The 24,098-nt window shown below is 46.2% G+C and overlaps 1 protein-coding gene across 1 annotated transcript in view; it reads left to right on the top strand.

Annotated features, from left to right (window-relative positions):
• LOC146870662 (receptor-type tyrosine-protein phosphatase V-like) overlaps window positions 1–24,098 on the top strand; it is a 450,224-nt gene that overhangs the window by 120,458 nt on the left and 305,668 nt on the right. The window contains 1 exon segment of the mRNA XM_085643396.1: window positions 19,433–19,705. Within this exon segment, the coding sequence (XP_085499522.1) occupies window positions 19,433–19,705 (273 nt within the window).

The raw sequence follows: 24,098 nt of genomic DNA, 5'->3' as shown, positions 1-24,098 counted from the left end.
CATAGAACTGTTATATAGGTAAAATTCACCCCAAGACTACACATGCAGTTGTTAGCCTGCATGTTTAACACCAAGCCAGTAAGGGGAAAGGGGCAACTATCCCTCGTGTGTACACAAGCTTGTTGATATACAGAGGCCAGCAGGAAGAGGACCTTTGGGGCCTATCTCAGCCTGCTTCCCACTCTACTCCTCACATTTACCTGCATTAACAGGACCTGTTTTTCGAGTATAACATATGGGTGGTGTATCTCCTGTCCCCTGAAGAGATAGTAGTAAGTTATGGTCATAGCAGCTATAAAGTGACCCCATTACAAAAGACCCCTTCAGGCATCACTTTGGGTGTTGGTACCTGTGTCAAGCTTTACTGTTCCATCTTGGCATCTCCAACAACTCATGTTTGGCACCCAGCATCCACTGTGTACTCTGGGGGGCAGAGGTCGTGCCCCTCTCACCCCCTCCTCCCTAGGCCCTCCTATGCTAGTTGTTCAGCTGTCAGCATGTCACTGACTTTCAGCCTGCCCTGATTTTTCCAACAGCACTATGCATGCTGGATGAAAAGTCTGACTCTGAAACTTTAACCTGGTTTCCTCGACCCAAAGTAGCAGCATATCTCTGCTTTTTGGGTCAAGCTTAGAGTCAGAGCGCTTGCCACTCACTCTCTGCTGTGCCAGTCAGAAAAGCTGGCCCCCTTTTGGTGGACTGCTTTCCAAAGTCCCACCCCTGGGTGCTTGGTTGATGCCCAGGCGATTTCACCAAGAGAACAATGTTGTTGGCCATGACAGTACTTTCATGCTTCCTCCTGTTACAGCGTGTAATAGTCCCTCCTCTTATCTGCATTGCTTCATACTAAAGCCCCGCCTCCCCTGCTCCTCCCGCTGCTCGTGCGATGGAATTCCGTCACCCTAGTTTAATACTTTGCACCATGTTTATGGTAGATTATTCACAGATAAATACCGAAGCTATCTCTTTAAAAACAAAAAGTGCTAGATATCATGAGGACAGTTAAAGTTTTTGTATGTAGCTTGACACAATCCCACTCCAAATAATTCCAGGACACTTAATACCACATAATTACTATCCACATAATTCCACAGTACCCATGCCACATAATTCCAATACACAAATTTACTCCACACCACACAATTCCAAGCCACACAATTACACAACCAACTCATTCAATCCAACCCACATGATTCAACAACAAACCAAATGCATACAGTCTGAAACAAATAAGTAAAAACATTGCCATTTACAATGCCAATAGCTCCAACACAAACAAATGCGAGGACTATTGCATTTCCAATGCTTGCTTACCTTCCAATGCGTCCCAGCAGAGTCCTATTCCTGGAGCTGCAAACCTTCTCCTGGCCAGAGATGTTTTAAGGCATAGGCAAAGTGGGCTCTGGCTCAGGGCCCCGGCCTTTTAGGGGGCCCCCTCATAGAGCTAGCTCTTTTCTGCAGAGTCTTGTCCTGGTGACCTTGAGTAATGCTTAGACAGTTTGTTTTAAATACCATTTTTCTTTAATTTATTTTTAATGTGGGTGATGTGTGAAATTCTATTACAGACATTTTGCAGAGAAATGTTGTGTTTATGTTTCACGAAAAATCCATTAAAAAAAGGTTATTTTAGATCAAAAGGACCTGAAATATGAGAAAGGGGAGGATGACACAGAGGTCATTTGCAGTAACATTAGTGAGCTGCTGCTGTGTTACAATATTGAAAACACAAGTCCCTATCCCTTAATATTAGATTTAAACACATTTAGAATGTGCACTAGTGTGCTTGTGCTCTGTCAGTGAGTGACCTGGCCAAAGGGGGCATGAAAGTGCTGAAATTGAATCTAAATTCAAAGCTGTTCCAAACAGAAGCCCCCAAAATACGTTTGGCCCAGGGCCCCCAAAATCCTTAAAATCCTTAAAATGTCCCTGCTCCTGGCCCTGTCAGTTCTGTGCTGCCTCTTCTCAGAGGAGCAGTGCTCTGTGAGGAATATTCTGTCTGAGGCCCCCACCCCCATCCTTTTTCTGGGCCTGGCTCCTGGCTCTGACTGAAGAGAAACAATGTAACATGTTACTTTGTTTATCTTCAGTCCTGCCCTGGGTCAGCTGAGGAGCTCAGAGCAGGCTGCAGACTGCAGCTGCTTTAGAGCAATCCTCACAGCTTTCTAGCTTTCTACCAAAGAGCTGAGAGGGCCCCCTTCACCACTGAAGACTGGGGGCCCCCCCACCGCGGGCGCTGCGGGGTGTTTGTTACGCCCCTACTCTGCCACAATGGTGACTGATTTCCCATACGCTGAAATATAAATCTCATAGGATATTCTGGGATTTATATTTCAGTGGATGGGACATCAGTCACTTTTGTGATTGTAGGAGAGTAGGGTCTGCTATCCTATGGTCACCCCAAATTTTTGCTTTTTGCTTCACTGGTTTTTGACATATTGAGGCTGTGGGCCTGCCAATCAGACCCCCAGCCTGCTGTTCTCTCTACTAAATTAAAACTATGCACCCTAGGTGCATAACCAATTGGAAGTGGATCACCCTGTCAGCCCCTGTACCAGTGTACACTAGGTACCCAGGGCATTGGTGTACCCAAGGCCTGCCAGGGGCTGCAGCATGTATTATGCCACCCCAGGCTTGGCCTAACAATCTGACACAACTGGCTGATCACTCAGCTGGGGTAAGTTGGTGTAATCACCTCTTACTTAGGTGTAGTATACCTATACCTAACCTTAAATGGGACACCTGGTAACCTATAAGTCACTCCTATAGCAGGCCTTAACAATCCTGAAGGCAGAGTGCTTGGTTCCATGTGAGATGGTGCTCTGGCATGAGCTGAGCCTGTCTGCAGTGGTCGGAACAACTTCCTTCTACTGTTTCCAGATATCGTCATACCATATACTCTTAAGTGCATTATGAACCTCGCGGTTAAATGCTATCTTTGGTTTGGCTTTATCAAAACATGTCGAGTAAGGTGTCATACGAATTGGAATACTAACCCCTCGCCAATTCTGGCGACGGGGTTAGCATTCCACCCTTCTAGAGGGACACGACATGTACAGTGCCTGAAACCCGGGTAAAATCAGACATAGCCTCAGCTCCACAAAATGGATGCTGCCACCACAGACACAAGTCTGCCCTCCTGCTGCTGGGAGTCCTTCCAGCTTGGGAGGTGTGGACAAAGGGTTTCCTGCCAGGGGAGGTGCGTGCACCACCCCAGACAGGATTTTGTGTATTGGTCAGGTAGGGCTTGAAAGAAACCAGACATGCCTGTGGCTCACAAGGAGCCTCGGGGCATATGCCAGTTCAAACCGGTCCTGGGGCACACCAGTCCCGGGCCTGGGGCGAGCTGGACAAAGGATTGGGGGTGTAACCACCCCCCTTCCTGGTCCCACCCATAGGGAGGGACCTAGCAGGTAGTCCGGCCCCTAGAATCCGAATAAAGGTAGGAGCTGTGTCCTAAGACTTCAGACATCCTGGAATCAACTTGAAACTAAGAAGAAGACGGGAACTTCGACATTCTGCTGCACAGAAGACTGAAGAAAATCTCCCCTGTGGTCAGGGAGTGACCACCTTGCTAACGCAAGCACCATCCAGCGAATCAACGTCTGCTTTGCCGCCGCCTCCCGCCGGAGCCCGAGCCCAGAGACTGACAAGACCTGGACCTCCAGACCTCTCACCGCCCGATCCACAGTCCCTGAAAAGAGGAGACCCGTGGAGGCACCGAGACACGTGGAGCCAGCCATCTTGGAACGACTACGACAAGCTGACCAGTGCAACAACCGAGGCTCCCTCCAAGTTGTGCTTTGGGTCCTGAGAAGCCCAACCCTCGAGCAGCATCTGCACCAAAGGTGAGCCCTCCAGCATCTCCACGATCTGCGTGGGGCCCTTCTGCATTTTGCCACTCGACGCGCCTAACCGGTTGCTGGCCCGCTGGCTAGTGGCCATCTTGGCGACGAAATCTACGACAAACACCGCTGGTCTGGTTGCTCCAGACTGGCCCTTGCTCCACACCAAAGGAGCAATCCCTCTGACCTTGCTGGTCAGAACCAACAGCTGATTTCCGAATCCTCCTGCAATTGCTTTTGCCAAGGCTTGTTTGCTTCGATCAAGTTGCCGACACCGCCGACAGCGAGAGCCTGCGTGGGACAGCTCGTGAGCCGACTCCTGGACGTCGTCGACCTTCAGGGACCACGTGGCTGCGGAGACAAGCTACCCCTCATCACCTGTTTGCACCCGACATCGCCTGGTACCCACCTGGTGCCACGCTGGTCACTGGCTAGTGACTGTGAACACTGTCCCCTCTGCTTACAGGTCTTCAACATCTCCGATCCACTCTTGGATCCACTGCATCTCCTCCCGACCGACCGCCTGCAGCATCTTTGTCCCAGGCTCAACGGAACAGATAGACGAAACCCGACGCACTTTGAGGCCTATGCACCCGCTTCCTGTGGGTGAGGTAAAGCTGGCACACCTGTGCCCAAGTGTAGTAATACATCTCTAGTGCCTGTGTTCCAAATCTTAAGTTCCTAGGTCATCCGGAAGATTCCTTTTGCAGTAACTTTGTACTTTTTACGCACCCATTGAAACCTATGGGAGCCCGCGTGTGACTATTTGCTCTGCACACGCCACCCGTGGACCTCCTGGTCACTAACTGACGTTAGCTCCTTGTAGGCCCAGCGATTCTAGAGGCCCTAGGCCTTTTCCCTTTTCTGTTCGTGGTACTTATACCACTATTTTAGTATATGGTTCGAGTGGCCACCAGGGCCTATCCATATAAAGTGCAACTTCTGTGTATTCTGTGATAATCTTGTTTGACGATTTGTGCTCCTGTGCTCATAAAGAGACTAGGGGTTACTTTGAGAAATAAATACATATATATTTTGAATATATATCTGTGTGGTGTCCTTTCATTGGTATAAAAGGGGGTTACTATTGGTAAAACAGCTTGCTTAACACGCATCACGAGTTTAGCCTCAAAGACTGCTTAGCCTACGCTACCACTAGGGCAGCTAGTCCAAAAAGGTTGACTTACAACCACACCATAAGGGTTGCTTGGCATGGTACAAGGTGGTCACTAGAACTAGTGAACAGCATATACCAGGCCAACTTCTCACAGTGATGGAGTAACCCGTCTGTCGAAATCTAAATCAGGCCCTAAATCGCAATTCATTAGCCATACATATCTCAGCTACGTCTTGTTGACTTTTTGACTTTATCTTCATTGATTTTGTATAGCACTCTGCAGCCTTTCAGCCAGGTTCACACTGTGTCGTACTTTAATATTCGGGACCGCGTAGGGGACGGGGCTCTACCCCTGTCTATCTTGGTATTAACAAACCGCAAATGGTAAATGCGGCATGCACGAGTGCTTTATATATCGTTCTAGCTATGAATGCACTGTGTACACGTTATTCTGCTTCACTACGCGGGTTCCATTTTGGAAGCAGTGGCCATCTTGTCATTGCCCTCACATAGGCTATAATGGAGTAAATACGGGCCTCACAGTACATGGGCTTTCCCTCTGACTTCTCTGTGACCTGGGCAGCTGGCTCTGCTGCCCCAGGTCAAACCGGTCTCACGAGCTCCCCTTCCTCCGTCCACCTGTGATTAGCATCAGGGCTTGACCCGTCATAAAACCCTTTCATTCTACACAATCCCCCGGCTAATCTCTTCCACACCTGCTTGTTCCTGCTTTATGACTTGTTTCCCAAAACAGGAGATGCTCATGTTTATTGGGGGGTCTGTTTACATCTGATGTGGGATCTGAACCTTACTGTGTAAATCATTGTGGGCTGGCCGAACTGGAATGTGGGATGGTCATCATGACTCTGCTTTTTCGTTTGTAATGTATACCTTTATATGGCCATATCGTAAACCAAGGAATGTGTGCCTGGAGCATGATATTTTGTACTTAAGGAGAAACCCGTTCCTATGATTTTCAGCAGTCTCCTGAGAACATACACGCTGTTGTACTTCTAGGATACCTGTCATTGGTCTGCAGCCAATAAACGAATCTTTGACTTCACCCAGAAGACTCTGTGTTTCTGTAGGTCCGGAACAGGGTGAACCCAGAAGTCATAGGGTGTGTGCCCCTGCACCGCTGGGTCTAAAATACCCAGTACTTCAGTTTGGCGCCCAACTCGGGACGATTTCAGCGGTACCAGTCCAAGCCAGAGGTTCGTGAGGAGCTTCGTGTGGAAATTCCGGAGGAAGGCCGCCACTTCATCGACCCCTGCATGTCGACGTGGTCCGAAAGTCTTTTCTGCGAGGTTCTCCGCGTCCCGACGGCTACGAAGGACTGCTGCCCTGATTAATCGACCTGTTTTGGACCCTTGACGAATTTGAGAGAGCGAAACAATCGAGAGAGTCTTCTGGTGACGCCATCGATCAGCAATATTCAGTTAAGTATAAGTGGAGCGTCTCCCATTTGTTTTTGGTATCCTTCGGGATCGTTTGATTTGGTAATTTGGTACTTTGGAGTTTGCAAACGCCAAAACCAAAGGACTCGTGTATTCACGAGAATATCGTAATCGATAATCCTTTGACGTTTGGATCTAGACTAGTGAGCAAAGATGCCTGGTTCAGGACTATTTAGTAGATTATTCTGTTTGGGTTGTGGAAAAGATTTCCAGCTAAAGGAATCATGTCCGGTTCCTCCGGTTGGTACTCCAACTTATGAGCTCTATGTAAAACATGGCGTAGGCCCCATTGCATATAACGAAGTGTGGATCCACTACACCAGGAAAGATGGTGTTTTAAAATGGCCCCAAAATGGTAGTTTTGATACCGATATTTTAGATAATTTGGAAATTAAATTGTTTCAAAAGAAAGCACGGCCGGCGATGTTTGACTCTTTCCGCTTATGGCGAAAGGAAGCCAAACAAAAGGAAATTAAGCTAGCGAAAAAGAATAAGAGAGAGAAAGGTATGACAGTGATGCAAGCAGCTGTACAATTTAAAGACAATGAAGAGGAGCAGATGAGTGAGCAATTGCATAGGCAGCGCAAGTTAGGGATTGACAAATGTTACCCAGCTTTACCATATTCTAAGCAGAATGAGTTAGAAGAAAAGGAGAAAGATCCCCTGATGTCACATTTGTTGAGTTCGCCACCCCCGTATGCTCAGACTGCCACGGCGCCTCCCCAGCTTGTAAATATGCCACCTCCAGTGAATATACTGCAAGCCTTGCCGCAACCGCCAGTTGCTTTGCAGCCGGCTCCTATCCCTGTAGCGCAGCCCTCTCAAGGACTGCCAGTTGTGCTTCCAACTGCCCCCGCACTTCCTGCGACTTTGCCTAATACAGCAGCTGCCTCCCCTGACACTCTTCCTTCCACCACTCCAGTACCTGTCTCTACATCCTCTTTTCTTCCCTCTGTTTTTCCCCCTGTTCTCGCCTCAGCTTCTCCTTCAGCGCGACAGCGCTTAGCTAATGTGGTTACTACATTAATGTCTCCTCTCTTTGAGTCATCTGGTGCGACTCCTGGTTTACAGCGTAAGCAATTGCGCAGCCAATTACCTAACCCTGACGAGAAAAAGGTAATAGATAACATGGCGCGTAGATGGATTGTTTTCCCTTCACTATATAATGTGGAATCAGTTGTCAACGTTTTCCATCAGTGGGATGCCCCAAAACAGAGATATGTGTTCGAGAAAATGTGCGAAATTCTCTGTGAAGAATTGGAGGATAGTGGTAAAAATCCGAACCCGCAGGAATTGTGTAGAGTGAGGTTCGATTTTGGAACTGGTATAATTGTGGACCGCGGAGTAGATAAAGCAGTTGCGGTTGTATTGTCCTTTAGGAATGATGATTGCCAACAATCATTGTTTGAACAAGATGTCCTTGTGGGGAAAAAGGTGGAAACGCGACAATACCCTATGAGAGAAGTTCCCCCGGTATGGAAGGAAGCGGTTGCAGCTGCAGGTGGTAACCCCGCTGTGGCAGCGCATTTCCAGCGTGTTTGGGTGCATGTTCCATGGAAGCGCTCTGAGGTGTTAGCGCTTAAGCAGTCCTTGCCTGATCCCCGTAAAAACACAGCAGGTTATTATAAAGAGTTGTCACAGACGGCAGGGTCATGCATTATGAATCTGGCCGACATAGACATGTTGTTTGGTAATGTTGTTCCACAGCCTCTATGGGGATCAATTCGTAATATAGATCACAATGCAGAACTAGGGGATACATGGGCTAACATTGTTGCTGCTGATGCGAGACAAACTGGTGGTGCGAAACCAGAACCTTTAGTAGCTGAACTGCCTGGTAGAATCATTACGTATATGAAGACAATAATGCCTGCGATGCGCGTAAATTGGGACAAGTTATCTGCATGCAAGCAGAAGAAAGATGAGACAGTATCAGACTTCTTTACTAGGTTTGAAGAAACGTTTATTGATCACAGTGGGCAGGATATGAGTACTGAGGGTGGCCAACGGTTGTTTGTGGATAAGTTTGTGCAGAATCTACTTCCTGACCTGTGTAAAAAGTTAAAGGATTCGGAAAGTTCTTGGGCTGTTTCTTCTTCAGCGCAAATACTGGCTACTGCACAGTATTATGAAAATAGAGATAAGGACGAGAAAGATAGAACAGAAAAGAAAACGAAGGAACTAAAGACAAAGGTCCTTTTACAGCAGGTCTATCCGCCACGTGGAGGTCAGAATAATTATAGGCAACCCCAAGGTGTCTATCACCAACCCCAACAGTTTCAGAACAACTCGCAAATGAATGGGTATTACCAACCACGTGTCTTTGTAGGTCCCAACCAATGTTCATACTGCAAAGAGGAAGGTCATTTTAAATACAGTTGCCCTAAATTGATGCAGCGTAACGGCAATATGTATGGCGCCAGAGGTAGGGGTGGTCAGCAAGCTCCTAGAGGCAGAGGGCGTGGAAGTGTTCCCCAGAACGCGCGTCCTCTGCCGCCTCAGAGTACCATCAATAGCTTTGATCAGCAAGCTAACGTGACTAGTAATACGGCCCAGTATTATAATAATGATTATTATGCAGAGGACGGTGATGCAGAAAATAATGATTACTAGGACAGCCGTAGACAGAGAGAGGGAGTTGTTTCAGTGCCAGTGGATCAGAGTGGACCGTATGTTGAGGTGACTACAGCAAATGTAACGGAGCCTTTTCTGCTAGACACTGGTGCTGCAAAGAGTTCAATCATGCATTCAAAACTCCCTGGTGCACCTTTGTCTGGCGATATAAATGTTTCAGTAGGTTTTTCTGGCGCCCCTGTTAGGAACCCGATTTCTAGTCCCATGTCACTTTCTGTTGGACCTTGCGAGCTGAAAGCACCCCTGATCCTGACAACAGGTTGTGGTGAGAATTTGCTGGGATTAGATTTGTTGAAAAGATTGCATGCTACACTGTATTGTTCTCCTTCAGGAGTACAACTTACATTGTGGAGAGGTGTGGCTCACTGGTTAGAGGCGGCAGACCCGTAAGCAGAGAATCGGCCAGAGACCAGGGTTCAATTCCCGACGCGGCAGGGTCGTGGACCAGGTTCAAAACGGACTCGAAAATTCTCGCCTCGGTACCTACTCTAACCAGGAACACACTCGGCAACTCTGGGCATTAAGATTGCCTCATCTCTACAACGGCCCCCCACAGACGCCGGGGATGCCTGGTTTCACCTTGGAGATACCCAGAAAGGGACCATCTCACAGGGATAGCCAGGACGGGTTCCCCAGCGGTCTACAGCGCCGGGACGCCCCGTTGCTGGGGCAGCTGTGCGCTTTACAAGTCTACAACATTTACAAGTCTACAACATTAGGCAAGAAAGTGATTTCCCCAATGTACTTGTCTAAAAATACAATGCCGCCTGAATTGTCATCCCTTCCGGATTCCCTTTGGGCTACTGGTCCCAATGATGTGGGCCTCTTGGAGATACCGCCATATGTGGTGACTTTAAAGGCTAATGTCAGACTGCCACGTATTCCCCAATACAAGATCTCTAATGAAGGCCAGAAAGCATTGTTAGACATTGTCAGCGACTTGATTAATAAGGGTGTGATTGAAGAGACAAGAGGCAACGTTTACAATAGTCCGATTTTACCTGTCTTAAAACGAACGGATCCTTCACAGCCACCTGTTTACAGATTTGTGATCGATCTTAGAGAGGTTAATAAGATTGTTGTGCCACAGTTTCCGGTTGTCCCCGATATAACTGCCTTGTTAACGATGATTCCAGCCTCTGCTGCATGGTTTTCAGTGATCGATCTAAAGAATGCTTTCTTTAGCATCCCAATTGCAGAAGAGAGCAGAGACATTTTTGGTTTTAGTCTGGGAGGCCGAAGCTTCCGCTTCAAACGCGCTCCCCAGGGCTACTGTGAAAGTCCATCAATATATAGTCAAGCTTTGAAAGCGCAGCTTGATGCACTTGTTTTACCTAGTGGCGCTATCCTCATTCAGTACGTGGATGATTTACTAATCGCTGCGGATACTGAGAAGATCTGTAAAGAAGCCACATTGTCACTGTTGCGCCATTTATCCGCTTTCCATCACAAAGTGTCTCTCTCTAAGCTGCAATATTGTCGACAAGAAGTGACCTACTTAGGTCATCTCTTATCGAAGGAGGGAAGGAAACTGACCCCAGAAAGAATTCAAGCCATTGCACAGTTGAGTGTGCCAAAGACACAGAGAGAAGTGCGTGCTTTCTTGGGCATTACTTCATACTGTAGGCATTGGATCCCTAGTTTTTCTTTATTGGCAAAAGCTTTAGTAGCCTTAACATGCAAAGACACACCGAATCCTATCCCATGGTCTGAAGAGTGCCAGAAAAGTTTTGTGGAATTGCGTAATGCATTATGTTCAGCACCTGTGTTGGGTACCCCTGACTACAGTAAGCCTTTTACATTGTATGTTCACGAGAAAGATGGATGTGCGTTGTCAGAGTTAACACAGCCTTTTGGCGACAGACCGCGCCCATGCGCATATTTTTCATCAACCTTGGACCCTGTAGCAAGGGCATTGCCAAGCTGTCTGAGAGCGACAGCTGCTGCAGCGATGTCTATCCGACAATCTGCTGGTTTGGTAATGGACAATACATTGATTGTTATGGTTCCACACGCTGTAGACACATTATTAAATAGGACCAAGACACAACACTTGACTAGTGCGCGATTATCAGGTTATGAACTTACACTGTTAGCAAATCACATACACATAAAGAGATGCAATACGCTGAATCCAGCTACATTATTGCCAGTCCCAGCAGACTCAGATGAGATTGAGCAACATGATTGTCTGTTCAGAACAGAAGAAGAGACGAAAGGGAGAGTAGATCTAAAAGATACTCCCCTGACTGAGTGTGATGGCACTTTATGGGTAGATGGTTCATGTTTTAAGCTCCCTAATGGTGACACGACTGCTGCATATGTTATCACGACTTTGCACACGGTCGTGGAAACTGCACGAGTGCCACATAATTCGGCCCAAGCGGCGGAATTAATCGCTCTCACGAGAGCATGTGTGTTGTCTGAAGGAATGAGAGTGAATATATACACAGATAGCCAGTACGCCTTTGGCGTGGCTCATAATTTTGGGCGATTGTGGAAGGAGCGTGGGTTCCTGACATCGCATGGAGCTAAAATTCAGAATGGCAAGTTGGTGAATGATCTCCTTGAGTCACTGACCCTACCGTTGCAAGTTGCGATCATGAAATGCAGTGCGCACAGGAAAGTCACAGATGATGTTGGACGTGGGAATGCGTTTGCTGATGAGACCGCGAAAGAAACAGCACAGAATGTGAAGACTAGAATGTATGTTGCAGGCCCCGCAAGATGGGTTAATGATGTTGGGATGTGTGAGAACACAATAGAGAGTGTGAAGTCGCTTCAAGCTGAAGCCACAGAGGAAGAGTTAAGCAAGTGGAGAGAAAGTATGGGTAAGTTGGATGAGAATGGTTGTTGGATTGATCTGACAGAACATAGGCGATGGTTGTTGCCTGATGCATATGTGCTTCCAGTGGTTACTATGGCACATGGAATGGCACATATCAGTACGAAAGGTATATGCAAGTTGTTGGCTCCAGTATGGCAGAATGCTGGGATTCCCAAGTGTGCAGAGAATGTGGTCAAGAATTGCATAGTATGCTTGAAGTACAACCCTGGTAGGGGAACCCCAACTCCAGCTGGTCACTTTGCACCCCCATCATGTCCATTCGAAGTTTTGCAGCTGGACTTTATTCACATGGAAAGATGCAACAACCTGAAATATGTACTGGTGGTTGTTTGTGCTTTCTCAAAATGGATAGAGGCTTATCCTCTGAAAGATAACACTGCCCTATCCACCGCCAAAGCCCTTGTGAAAGAGTTTTTCCCTAGGTTTGGGATGCCAAGAATGGTGTGGTGTGATAACGGAAGTGAGTTTGTGGGTAAAGTGATGAAGAATGTATGTGAAGGGCTAGGGATAAAGCAGAAGTTCCATGCTGCAAATCACCCCCAATCAGCTGGATTAGTAGAACGCTACAATGGAGCCTTAAAGCTCAAGCTGGCCAAAATCCAGGCGAGCACCGGTCTTAAATGGCCTGACGCTCTGCCTTTAGCACTCCTGTCCACCAGAATGACCATACACTCACGAGTGGGGATTAGCCCTTACGAGGTTGTCTTTGGCCGTCCGGCCAATGTATGGGGTGTACCGAGGCCCATGAAGTTCAGTGAGGTAGAGCATCCAGTACTGCTCGATTACCTGTATGATTTGACTGTTAAACTGCGTGTTTTGCACCAACAGGTACATGATACTCTTCCCCAAGCTTCTGAACCTCCTGGACACCCTATCAACCCTGGTACGTGGGTGCTAGTCCGAAATTTCCAGCGCAAGAGCAACGACGAGCCTCGCTGGATCGGCCCTCATCTTGTTCTTCTTTCGACAAGATCAGCAGTGCGAGTGAAAGGGAAGAAACACTGGATCCATGGTACCCACTGTAAAGTAGTCCCTTTGCCTCTGCCATATGACCAGTGGGTCAAGGAGGGTATCGCCGACTCTGAGACAGACACTGTACCTCGTTTTGTACCATTCAGTGACGCATGCATAAGAGACACAGTTTCAGACCAAGAGAGTGACAATATTCTGCAGGAAGCTGTGCCACCATCAAATCGACTGGACACCACTGAGCCTGAACTTTTGTTTCAAGACCAAACAGCACCTGGCCGCCTCCGCTATAATTCGAGACCTAGGCCCATGGACAAATAAAGATTTCCTCACTATTTCCTTTTTGACATTTTTTGTTCTCCCATCTGAAGGACTTTCTTGATTTTTGTTTTTCGAACCACCATCCGGGTTCTGCCGCAGGGTCGCGGTGCCAAGACTTTGGGGTACAGGCCGAAGACGCTAGGTCAACGGTTCTGGTTGGTCTAGGGCGTTTCCCTGGACTGACAGGCGTACTCCTTAGCAGAAGACACTCATCCACCGCGAGCGGCCCGAGTAGAGGATGGAGTTTTTTAAGATGGAGAGACCGATTGAGGAAATGAACTTTAACGCAAGGATGTGTAGAATTGTAAAAAGTAAATGTTTTGTCTTTTTGTGCCTTTTTACACTGTGTAGTATCATAATGTTTATTGTAGGATTTGTGTTTTTCTCCGCTCAAAAGCCCATTGAACCCACTGAACAGCCTATACCTCTTTCTACTGCCTCCTCTCACTCTTTCCACCCTTTGCCTGAGCACGAACAGACCAGACGATCAGAGTTCGTAAATAACTCGTTTATCCAGCTCTTGCACCAGCACCAACTGGTAATGAATACGACCAATTGCTGGGTGTGTGGGTTAATGCCACATACCATTAACAAGGGTATTCCCTACCTGGTGCTGCCGTATAGTTACAATGGTTCGTCATGGGCATTCCAGACCATGTTTCTCTATGCTCTAGATACATATTCCCCTCGCCAACCGCGTTCCATCAGACCTATCACCAATAATAAGGCTTTGATGAAAGGAGTTGCCGATATGAGTAGGGATATCGATGCCTACTCATCCATTCCCAAAGAAGAGCTGAGACCTTATGTAGGATGGAACGCGACGGGGTATAGTATTAGTTTGGGTGAAAGACAGCGAAAAATCTCGTCTCCAATCTGGGTCGTACCCCACATGGGTCGGTTCTGCTTACAGGGTAATGGTCAGAATCCTAGAGCTCAACTGGGAAGAAGTGACTGTACTGAAACGTACACCTTCCCGTCACAGTTTTCCCCTGCGTTTTTGGCTGCCAAGGGCACATATTTCATCTGTAATGACCGAGCATATACATGGCTGCCCCCTGATTTCTCGGGCACATGTTATATTGCAAACTTGCTACCGCCGACATTTACTGCTGCCTCTGACTATCACAAGACCAGAGTTGTGAGAGGTGTGATTAGTAAGGAGGATACTGCCGGTCAGGAAGCGGGAGACTTCTTCTTGGGTTTCCTGCCGTTTTGGGGACCTATGGTCAATAGTAGGAACCTGAGACAGCTGACTCGTGTGGTTGAATCCACTGTCAATGTAACGGCTGGTGCCCTTAGTAATCTGACAGCTGAGCTCCAAGCGGATCGCCTTATGACTCTGCAGAACCGCATGGTTCTGGACGTTATTCTTGCAGACCGCGGTGGGGTATGCAAGGTCATCCAATCCAGTTGCTGCATTTTCATACCAGATAATGCTCCAACAGTGTCTCAAGCCATCTCCAAACTCCATAAAATATCTGAATCCATACACGTGGATAAGGGAGATTGGTCACTGGTGGGGTGGTTCTGGGAATTGATATCTGCCTGGGGTTGGAAAGTTCTGATGGTCATTGGAATGATCTTAGCCATTCTTTTCCTGTTCTGTCTGTGCATACAGTGTGCTCCTGCGATATGTGGCCTCTGTGCTACCTTATGTGTAAGGAAACCCGTATCGAGGGACGAACTAAGTAATAGGATGATGCTACAGCAACATCTCCATGACTTTGTGAACATTGACCTGGACTCGGATTAAGATGAGTATAGTGATTGCATATGTAAGGGCAAAAGGAGTGTCTGTCGTACTTTAATATTCGGGACCGCGTAGGGGACGGGGCTCTACCCCTGTCTATCTTGGTATTAACAAACCGCAAATGGTAAATGCGGCATGCACGAGTGCTTTATATATCGTTCTAGCTATGAATGCACTGTGTACACGTTATTCTGCTTCACTACGTGGGTTCCATTTTGGAAGCAGTGGCCATCTTGTCATTGCCCTCACATAGGCTATAATGGAGTAAATACGGGCCTCACAGTACATGGGCTTTCCCTCTGACTTCTCTGTGACCTGGGCAGCTGGCTCTGCTGCCCCAGGTCAAACCGGTCTCACGAGCTCCCCTTCCTCCGTCCACCTGTGATTAGCATCAGGGCTTGACCCGTCATAAAACCCTTTCATTCTACACAATCCCCCGGCTAATCTCTTCCACACCTGCTTGTTCCTGCTTTATGACTTGTTTCCCAAAACAGGAGATGCTCATGTTTATTGGGGGGTCTGTTTACATCTGATGTGGGATCTGAACCTTACTGTGTAAATCATTGTGGGCTGGCCGAACTGGAATGTGGGATGGTCATCATGACTCTGCTTTTTCGTTTGTAATGTATACCTTTATATGGCCATATCGTAAACCAAGGAATGTGTGCCTGGAGCATGATATTTTGTACTTAAGGAGAAACCCGTTCCTATGATTTTCAGCAGTCTCCTGAGAACATACACGCTGTTGTACTTCTAGGATACCTGTCATTGGTCTGCAGCCAATAAACGAATCTTTGACTTCACCCAGAAGACTCTGTGTTTCTGTAGGTCCGGAACAGGGTGAACCCAGAAGTCATAGGGTGTGTGCCCCTGCACCGCTGGGTCTAAAATACCCAGTACTTCAACTGTAGAAATACCATATACATACATACAGTGCTCTATCAAATGGAATCCTCAGAAATGTAGTAAATATCTGCAGACAGAAGAGATGAAAATGAGTGGGAAGAAGAGAAACTGCACATGCCAGAAACAGTGTGCCTTCCCATCACAGGGTTTTGATGTGTTACCTCCAGATCAATGATTGGACTTTTTATCCAGGCAAGCATTTTGCCTGGGGGTCTAAAGAGATCTATCGGATCACTGTGATAAATCAATGGTAAGGTAAAGCCCAACTTACCATTTCACTAAAACATTAAACCTAATAAAACAATAATTTTCTCACACAACGAATCCTAATAGCACCTCCATACTATACCACATTCATCTGGTGTGTCCAAACACACATGAACGTCCTGCTCACACATAAGCATACTGGCTGATACAATAAGGCACATAAACTGCCAGGGACACATTGTCCAAACTAATCATGTACTTTATTATTCGTAGTAGGAACCGCCGTGTGGCTTCTTTAGGAACCTCCACTGTTCATAATTGTTTATATTTTCCATTCATAATTAAAGTTAGCAAAGCACTATAGTTTACTAGGCACTATTTTTCCGCTAGAGCATATTAGAAGACCCCGCTGCAAATATTTCCGATCCATGTGTTAATTGTAAATGTTCCATGTTTACATTGATGTTCTATTTAAAGGATTTTATTCCGAATTCATGCCTGGGTTCATGTTCGAATTTTGCATACAAACGGAGACTGATGAGAACTGGTTGAGGTGAAGTAGTATGATAAATGCAGAGCTTTCCCCTACACAGGAAGATCAAGTGCTGATAGATTGATACCACGGCGAATTAAGAGGATGCCAGGGATTGCACCAAATGCACCATTGGGTGACTGGGAGACAACTGCAGTCAGGATGTTTTCAAACAAAGATTGAATACATTGCCATACAAATGTTTACACTTTATTTTTGATGGTTGGCGGGGTTCAACATTCAGAATTCTTTTTGTGTATCTTATTATACATGGTCACTTAAGGTGGGTGCATATCTACGTATTCAAATTGTGAATCAAGGATCCGAAGTCAGGATAATTAACCAAGTTTGTTGCAGGGCTTCATACTACTTGACGTCAGTAGAGCCATGAACTAATAAGTCGATGAACCTGAGAGAACAATGTATGGGTGCAAGTTTGTACGTGTGCACAGGCGTCGGCAGCTCCTTCTGGAAAACTAAAGTGGGGCACAGAAAAGTCTTAAAAAATGAAAGCACATGTGGGCTTTATTGATAATTGACCCGAAATCTGTTGCTACTGGAGGCAGAATATCTGCAAAAAACCTTTGGATTCTCATTTAAGCACATCAAATGGCACTTTACCCGCTCACGTTCTTTTTCTGTGTGTGCATTGAAACCCTTCCCTTTCTGTTACTCCTCTAGTCTCAATCTTTTTTTTTTGTCCTTATGCCATCCCGTCTCCTTTTATCTTACCTCACTCTAATTTTCTTCAGGTTCTCAAATGACTATGAAGTGGCTTCAACGCGATTGATTTGCAATAAATATATTTCATATATTTTTCGAGAAACGTATGGGGTGTGTGATTTCATGAAAGCATCAAAAGAGCTACATAGACCAGCAGGGGTGGACTTGGAATCGATAAGCGGCAGGGCACTTATTCAGTCTTAGTACCTGTGAACACAAGTTGTTCATAGGTGCTTGTGAGGAGCGTAGCTTCAAAAAACATGCTTCAGGGATGCTGACAAGCAAAATGTCAACACTCTGCTATAAAGCAGGCCTATCTATACCTGCTGGGCACTGGGCCTCTTCCAGCAGGCACTGACAGAGTACTGACCACAAAGGCTTTAATGGAGCGGGTGACCTGGCATTAGCCAGATTGAGTTAGTGGTCAATCCATACATTGTGATAAGCACCAAAAAATGTATGAAATATGCCCAGACTTTGCATTGAAGAGGCCTTCCAATGAATGGTGGGTTCCAACCATTTCTAAAGCTTCTTGGGGAGTGTTAGAATCCAGATTCTCTGGTTGGCACAGGTAGGTACTTGTACCAAGCAGGGGACCTTTCCTCCAGTCAGGGTAAGGGGTTACACTCTATCAATAACCCCTGCTCACCGTCTAGGTAGCTTGGCGCGAGCAGACAAGGCGTTATCTCAGGCGTAATGGTTAAGCATTTGTGACTACATACAACAATTCAATGACACCCCCCACAAATGAACTCCACACTGGGTTATCAAAAATATAATTCTTTATGTAAGCAGACTTATCACAAGACCCAATAACGTGTAAAACGGGCCCACAATACTCTTTAGATAAAGCGTCCGTGGTTAAAGCTTAGTTCAGGAGGTCTGAGCGCTTCGTGAGCGTCGGCCGGTTCGTGTGGTGATCAGAGGCTGCGAGCGGAGCTCACAAGCGTCGGCAGACACTCCGGGTGACGCGTGCACCTTACGGTGTGAAGGGGGCACAGTACCTTGGTCTTTGGAGAAGTTCGTCAGGGACGGCACAGTAAATCCTCAGCACGCGTGTACGGCGCGATGTCCTTTCAATCGCCGTGCGAGCTCCGGCTCGAAGGGGGCCTCAGTCGCGGTGCTCAGGGGGACGGTGCAGACGTACGGTGCGCTGGCTCTTAGTTGCGGCGTTCGAGCCGTACCTTTGAGGACGGCGCTTTTGTTCTCGGTGTGATGCATAGCCGGTAACACGCTCCGGTGGGGAGCCACGAACCAACCACTCTATGAGCCACAGCCTGCCCTCGGCAAGGGTAGGGGGGCCCGCAAAGTGGCACGATGCAGAGAGGCAAATCAGGTGTCACGAAGTCCTTCCTTTGCGTTGCGAGCTACGGCTCGGGGGCCTTAGTCACGGTGCTTGGGCCGGGCAGTGGCACAGCGCTCTGAGCGGCGAACTCCATAAAAACCAATGAGGTACAGCAACAAAAAGTGGAAGGGAGACTCACGCCAAGGTGCTAGGTCTAACAGGGAGGTAGAAACTTTTATCATGCCACCACTCGCCTTTGGAACCAAATGCCTGAACATTTAAGGAACATTCCCAACCATTTAGCTTTTAGAAAGCTTCTTAAAACATGTCTGTTTACCTCGGCTTCTTAATCTTCTCTTGCGCTAGTTTGTCTTCTTCATTTCATGCTGCGCCTAGACGCCTTTCGGGACATGTTGTGCTTTATAAATTTAAATCAAATTAATTATGTCACAGTAGATCCCAAAACCCCATGTGACTTCATCAAACAACTATTCTAAAACGCCTAAAATGCCTATTGTTGGTTATTGTTGGAGATGCAGTACTGGGCTAAGAGAACCATGTATTTTGCTACATTGAATAACTCTCTAAAGTTAATTGTATGTCTACATAATGAAAAAGGGCAGTAGGAGCAGTAGGAGTAGTCAGTCGATTGTGATGTAAGACTGAACTTCAGATTTAAGCTATGAAATATAGAGGGGGTGGGAAAGGGGTGTTTTTTCTGATTGTGAAAAAAGTGCTGCTTTATTTTAATTCAGCACAGCTGATGATATAGTTCAAACTGATTCTGCTGCTTTAGCTGGCACCTGGAAATTTTAGATTGTGTTTTTGTTTGTCTTAGAACCTCTACCGCCTACTGATGTGAACCTCACGAATGGAGGCAGCTCTACGATGCTCCACGCCACCTGGACTGCCCCTGCTGGGGAGAGGGACTCTTATAAGCTAATTTTACTCAGCATCCCGGACCAGACGGTGCTGATAGATATCTCTGTAGCGAACAACCAGACCTTCTTCACCTTCAAAGGTCTGTATGCTGGGAGCCAGTACATCATAAAGATAGCAGCCATGTGTAAAGAACACAAATCATTTTCCCCAAACTTCACGGAATGGACATGTGAGTATTCAATGTAGTACTTTTTCTTTACAGCAATGCCTTACATATAAGTGTTGACTGCAAATGTATCACCCACGCTGTATAGATGTATTTATTACTATTCTCAAAGAATTTGACATTTTTAGGCTAGTCAGTCAATCCTCAGGTGAAATGAATTTTCACTATCCATCAGGTTTCGACTTGTAGAGATAGCCTAGGAATCTGCAGAGCGAGAACGAGAACAATTATATCAATCAATCATCAATAAATGAGGAAGTGAAGAAAATGCACAATTTCACATTAAAAACTGCGTGACAAAATCCTAAATGAGCCAAGACTATTGTCAGAAAATGCACTCTACCCAAATAGCTTTATAACTCTGCATCTCTCAGCACAGCTCTTGAATTCTTTTCAAGTTGATGGGCACCTTCATCGTATTGTGTCCTCATCCTTCAGAGGATCCTCCAGATGGAGAGTTCACCTCTGCCTCTCGACCTTGTTGGCTGGATTAGGTCACATAATGATGTGGATAAACTGAAGACGGCATGAAGCTAAATAATTGTTCATTAAGTGTATATGAACACTGCTGTTTAAACATTGAATGACATGAATTCCTAGTCTGAGAATGGGGAACAGTTCCAGCATGTGAATTTATGAAAGATACCAATACCACAGAGTTGTAGCTACAGGGTAAGGTGCTTTTTTTATTTTTGCAATCGACAAATGAAGGTGTGCACAAAACTCTTAGGACTGTAACATCTATCTTGGTAGACCTGTTCTAGAGGAAAACATAAAATAAATAAAGTGTTTGGATCCCTCATGCTTCTAGATCTCATTGATTTATTGTGTTCTTAACTTCATTTCTACTCCTTCTCAGTTATACTTTTCCACATATCTTAATCTCCTTCCTCATCCGCAGTAGGTGAAACTCTACTCAAGCAGCAATCACAATCTCTCTCTGGGTCAAACACAAGCAAACCCCAAATTAACCTGTACTTAACTTCTGGTAACTTGACACAAAGGTGGACCTTTCTTAGCTTAGAGCCAATGTGTAAAGTATTTCTGCAGCACTTCAAATAGCAATAAAGTGAAAACACAACACGAGAAAATTCCACACCAGTTAGAAACAGAGAGTAAAATTGTATACATTTTTTGACACCAAAATGACAAATATCCAATCAGTAAAACCAGAGATAGGCAATTTCAAAGTTTTATGTAGAAATAGTGCCTAGAAGCACAAAGCAGCAACAGAGGTTATCTTGTCGCACCAGACTGGGACAAAGTCACAAGTTCAGGCCGACCACGAAGGACCCATACAGGGACCAAGTTAAGTCCGCTGATCAAAGTACCTTAAATCCTAGTTGTGAAGTGTTGCGAGATCGCATTGCACAGCAGCGGCTCTGAGGAGCTGCGAGGCTGCGATACAACGTCCTGAGTTGCCGTCGAGGATGTCGTTGATGGGGTGCTCACGATGTGAATTCCTGCATCGAAGATGCATCCTCCAAAAGCGGTTCCAAAGAAGCTGCGGGGATGCAATGCAGAATCCTACATCATTATCAGGAAAAGTGTTGATGAGGGACTTGCAATGTAAATACCTGCATTAAGGATGCTTCACACTGCAGCAGTTACAAAGCAAGAAGTTGCATCACACTGCGTCGGTTCTGCCCACAGAACCACAGCTTTGCTGGCAGAGCACCTCAGGAAAACTTTCAAGGGTCCAGAACTGGGGTGGCACCACTAGGGATGTGGGGTGAACTACTGTCAGCAGACAGAGTCCAGGTGCTAGGTTCATGGTGGTTGGAACCTTTCCTGTCCCTGAGACTCATCTGAGACCAGCCAATTAGCCCTTGGAGTAGGGTGACCAGACGTCCCGGTTTTGCCCGGACGGTCCCCGTTTTTTGTGAAATGTCCCCGTGTCCCGACACTGTACTCCAATGGAGTCAAATGTCCCCGTTTTAGAACAGTGTCCGGGTTGAACAAAGAAATGTCCCGGTTTTTCACTGTTCCGGTTGCGCGCATGCTCTGTTTTCACAGCTTGGTGAAGTCACTGAGGTGAGCGCTGTAGCAGGAAGGGAAATCCTTTGAAGAGAGACATGTTCTCTCGGGATTTCCCTTCTCTTTGTCTACACAGCGCCACCTACGTCATCATGCAGCTGGTTAGAACCACCTGTGACCGGCATGACCCTGATTTTACAGCCTGCAGCAATCCACCGTGACCCTGCTCTGCCTTAAAGCGAGCGAGGGTCGGACAGTCTCAAACTACAGCAGAATCCAGCAGCAGCTTCGTGACGCCTCCCCAGCCCTACCAGCACCGCCGGGACACTGCCTTGCATCAGAGCTGCATCATCCAGGAATCCTTGCCCTCCCAGCCTGCAAGCCCGCAACGTGTAATTTTAACCCTGAGAGTTTTATCCGCACCAGTGCTGGCTTCCTGGGGGCGCCGTGTAGCGTTTCTTTCCCCCAGCAATTACCAGGCCTCACATAAATGTCAAGAGTGTGATTAATTATCTTCCTGGAGACAGATCAGCATTTTGTATAGTTGAGGTTTTGACTTGGCTGAAGTTAGTGCAGAGGGTTAATATGCCTGCTGCAAAGAACGTGTACCAAGTAGATTACAGAGTGTGTATGATGTAAACAGATCAGCAGGGTTACTGCTTTCACAAGAGACATTTTTTTGCTACTTGCAATTTATAACTTAAAGTCCTAATATAGAATAGTGAGCTATTAACTTTCATCCTAGAACTGCATACACACTGCAAGGTATACATTATTAGAACATTGATTAATGTTTCAAAAAGGGTTAATCTGGCTAGAAATCGATTCTTAATATTAAAGAAAACTCCCAACTATGCTGTTTCTTTTTAGACTCTGCGTTTGTGCTTCTCCACACCAAGCACTCTTAAACTATACTGCCTACCAGTATGGATGACATGTGACTCCTACACTTTCAGTCCTTTGGCTTATGTAACATTTCCTATACACTGATTTACACACGTATGATTGATTGTCTCTGTGTAATGTGTGTGTGATGCAAAGTGCTTGGACACCCTACACTGGTATGAGTGGCGCTATATATAATGCATCTGATAGAGTGTGGTTATGGTGACTTGGTCACTGTTAAAGGGTGCTAGTGAGAGAATCCGTGGTGGAGGTGGTCATTGGGGGGGCGCCAACAAACATTGTCGCACAGGGCGCCACCAGCACTAAAGCCAGCCCTGTCTTATATGTTCTAAACTATTTACTATGCTAATGTGCGTAAATGTTTCCACGTAAATAAAGCAAACATTATTTATATTTCAGTCAACTGCGCTGAACGTAGGGGGAGTGCTTTATGGGAAGGAGTATTCTACAAACAGCAGTATCTGATTTTGACGATGACAGAATGTGTGTGTGTGTATATGTGTGTATATATATATCTATCAAACTCGCTAGCGATGCACTCGTTCACTTCCTCGTGGCAAAAACAAGAGCACAAACTCCTCTTCGATTGTGCAATTTTCTTTATTGTTCAGTTAACAATCCCAATATATATACTTATCTAATAAGAAAACAAACTTGGACTAAAGCAAATGTTGAGGCAAAGTCTGTTTAAATGGAATTAATGCTTACTGCCGATAAAAGACCTCTGATTTGTCATCTGTAATGCTTCATCTCGGTCTTGGAGGGAGCTGTCGTAGTCCTTTTTCTATGTTTATCACAGCTGTCAAATAGTCCTACTTTTATGTCGGTGGTTACTGCAAATCGTAGTCCCACTTCTATGTCTATGACCTGTCCCCGTTTTTTGTTTTGAGAATCTGGTCACCCTACCTTGGAGTCACTCTGGTGGTTCTGGGATCAAGCTACAGGTCCAGTCCTTTCACTAGGGCAGTAGGGCAACAGAGTAGCAGTCCTTCTTGAAGAGCAGCACAGCAGTTCTTCTGAGTTTTTCCACAGGTCCAGAGAAGAGTGGGTCTGAGTTCCTAAGTTTATATCTGCCACCTTCTTTGAAGTAGGAAAAGTTTTAGAGAATTCCTTTTGAGGTTTTTGAAGTTTCCTGCCTCCCCTTCCCTGGCTCCAAGCTGGCAGTATTGAACAATGCAGTCATTACAAGTCCTTTGTCTGATGGCAGGGCACAGCCTATTCACTTGTAAGTGGGGTTGTGCTCAGCTTCGCCCCCCCCATCCTGCCAGTTGATGGCCCATCCAGATACACCTAATCCCTCTATCGTGTGGACAACGCCGTGTGACCCAGGATTAGACTGTAAGCACCAAATAGGACAGCAAAATGCCAACTTTCTCAAAGTGACATTTTCAATAATTGCAATTTATAATCTGACTTTGCCTTTAAAGAGTATTTTTAATTACAATTTCTTAGACATTAAACATGAAATATTCACCTGTTTCCAATCAAAAGTTAGCACTTATTAAATGCAATA

This window comes from Triturus cristatus, chromosome 1_1 (assembly GCF_964204655.1).
Source record: "Triturus cristatus chromosome 1_1, aTriCri1.1, whole genome shotgun sequence".
NCBI lineage: Eukaryota > Metazoa > Chordata > Amphibia > Caudata > Salamandridae > Triturus > Triturus cristatus.
The sequence above is the reverse complement of the archived record's forward strand: the minus strand, read 5'-3'. Positions and strand labels throughout refer to the sequence as shown.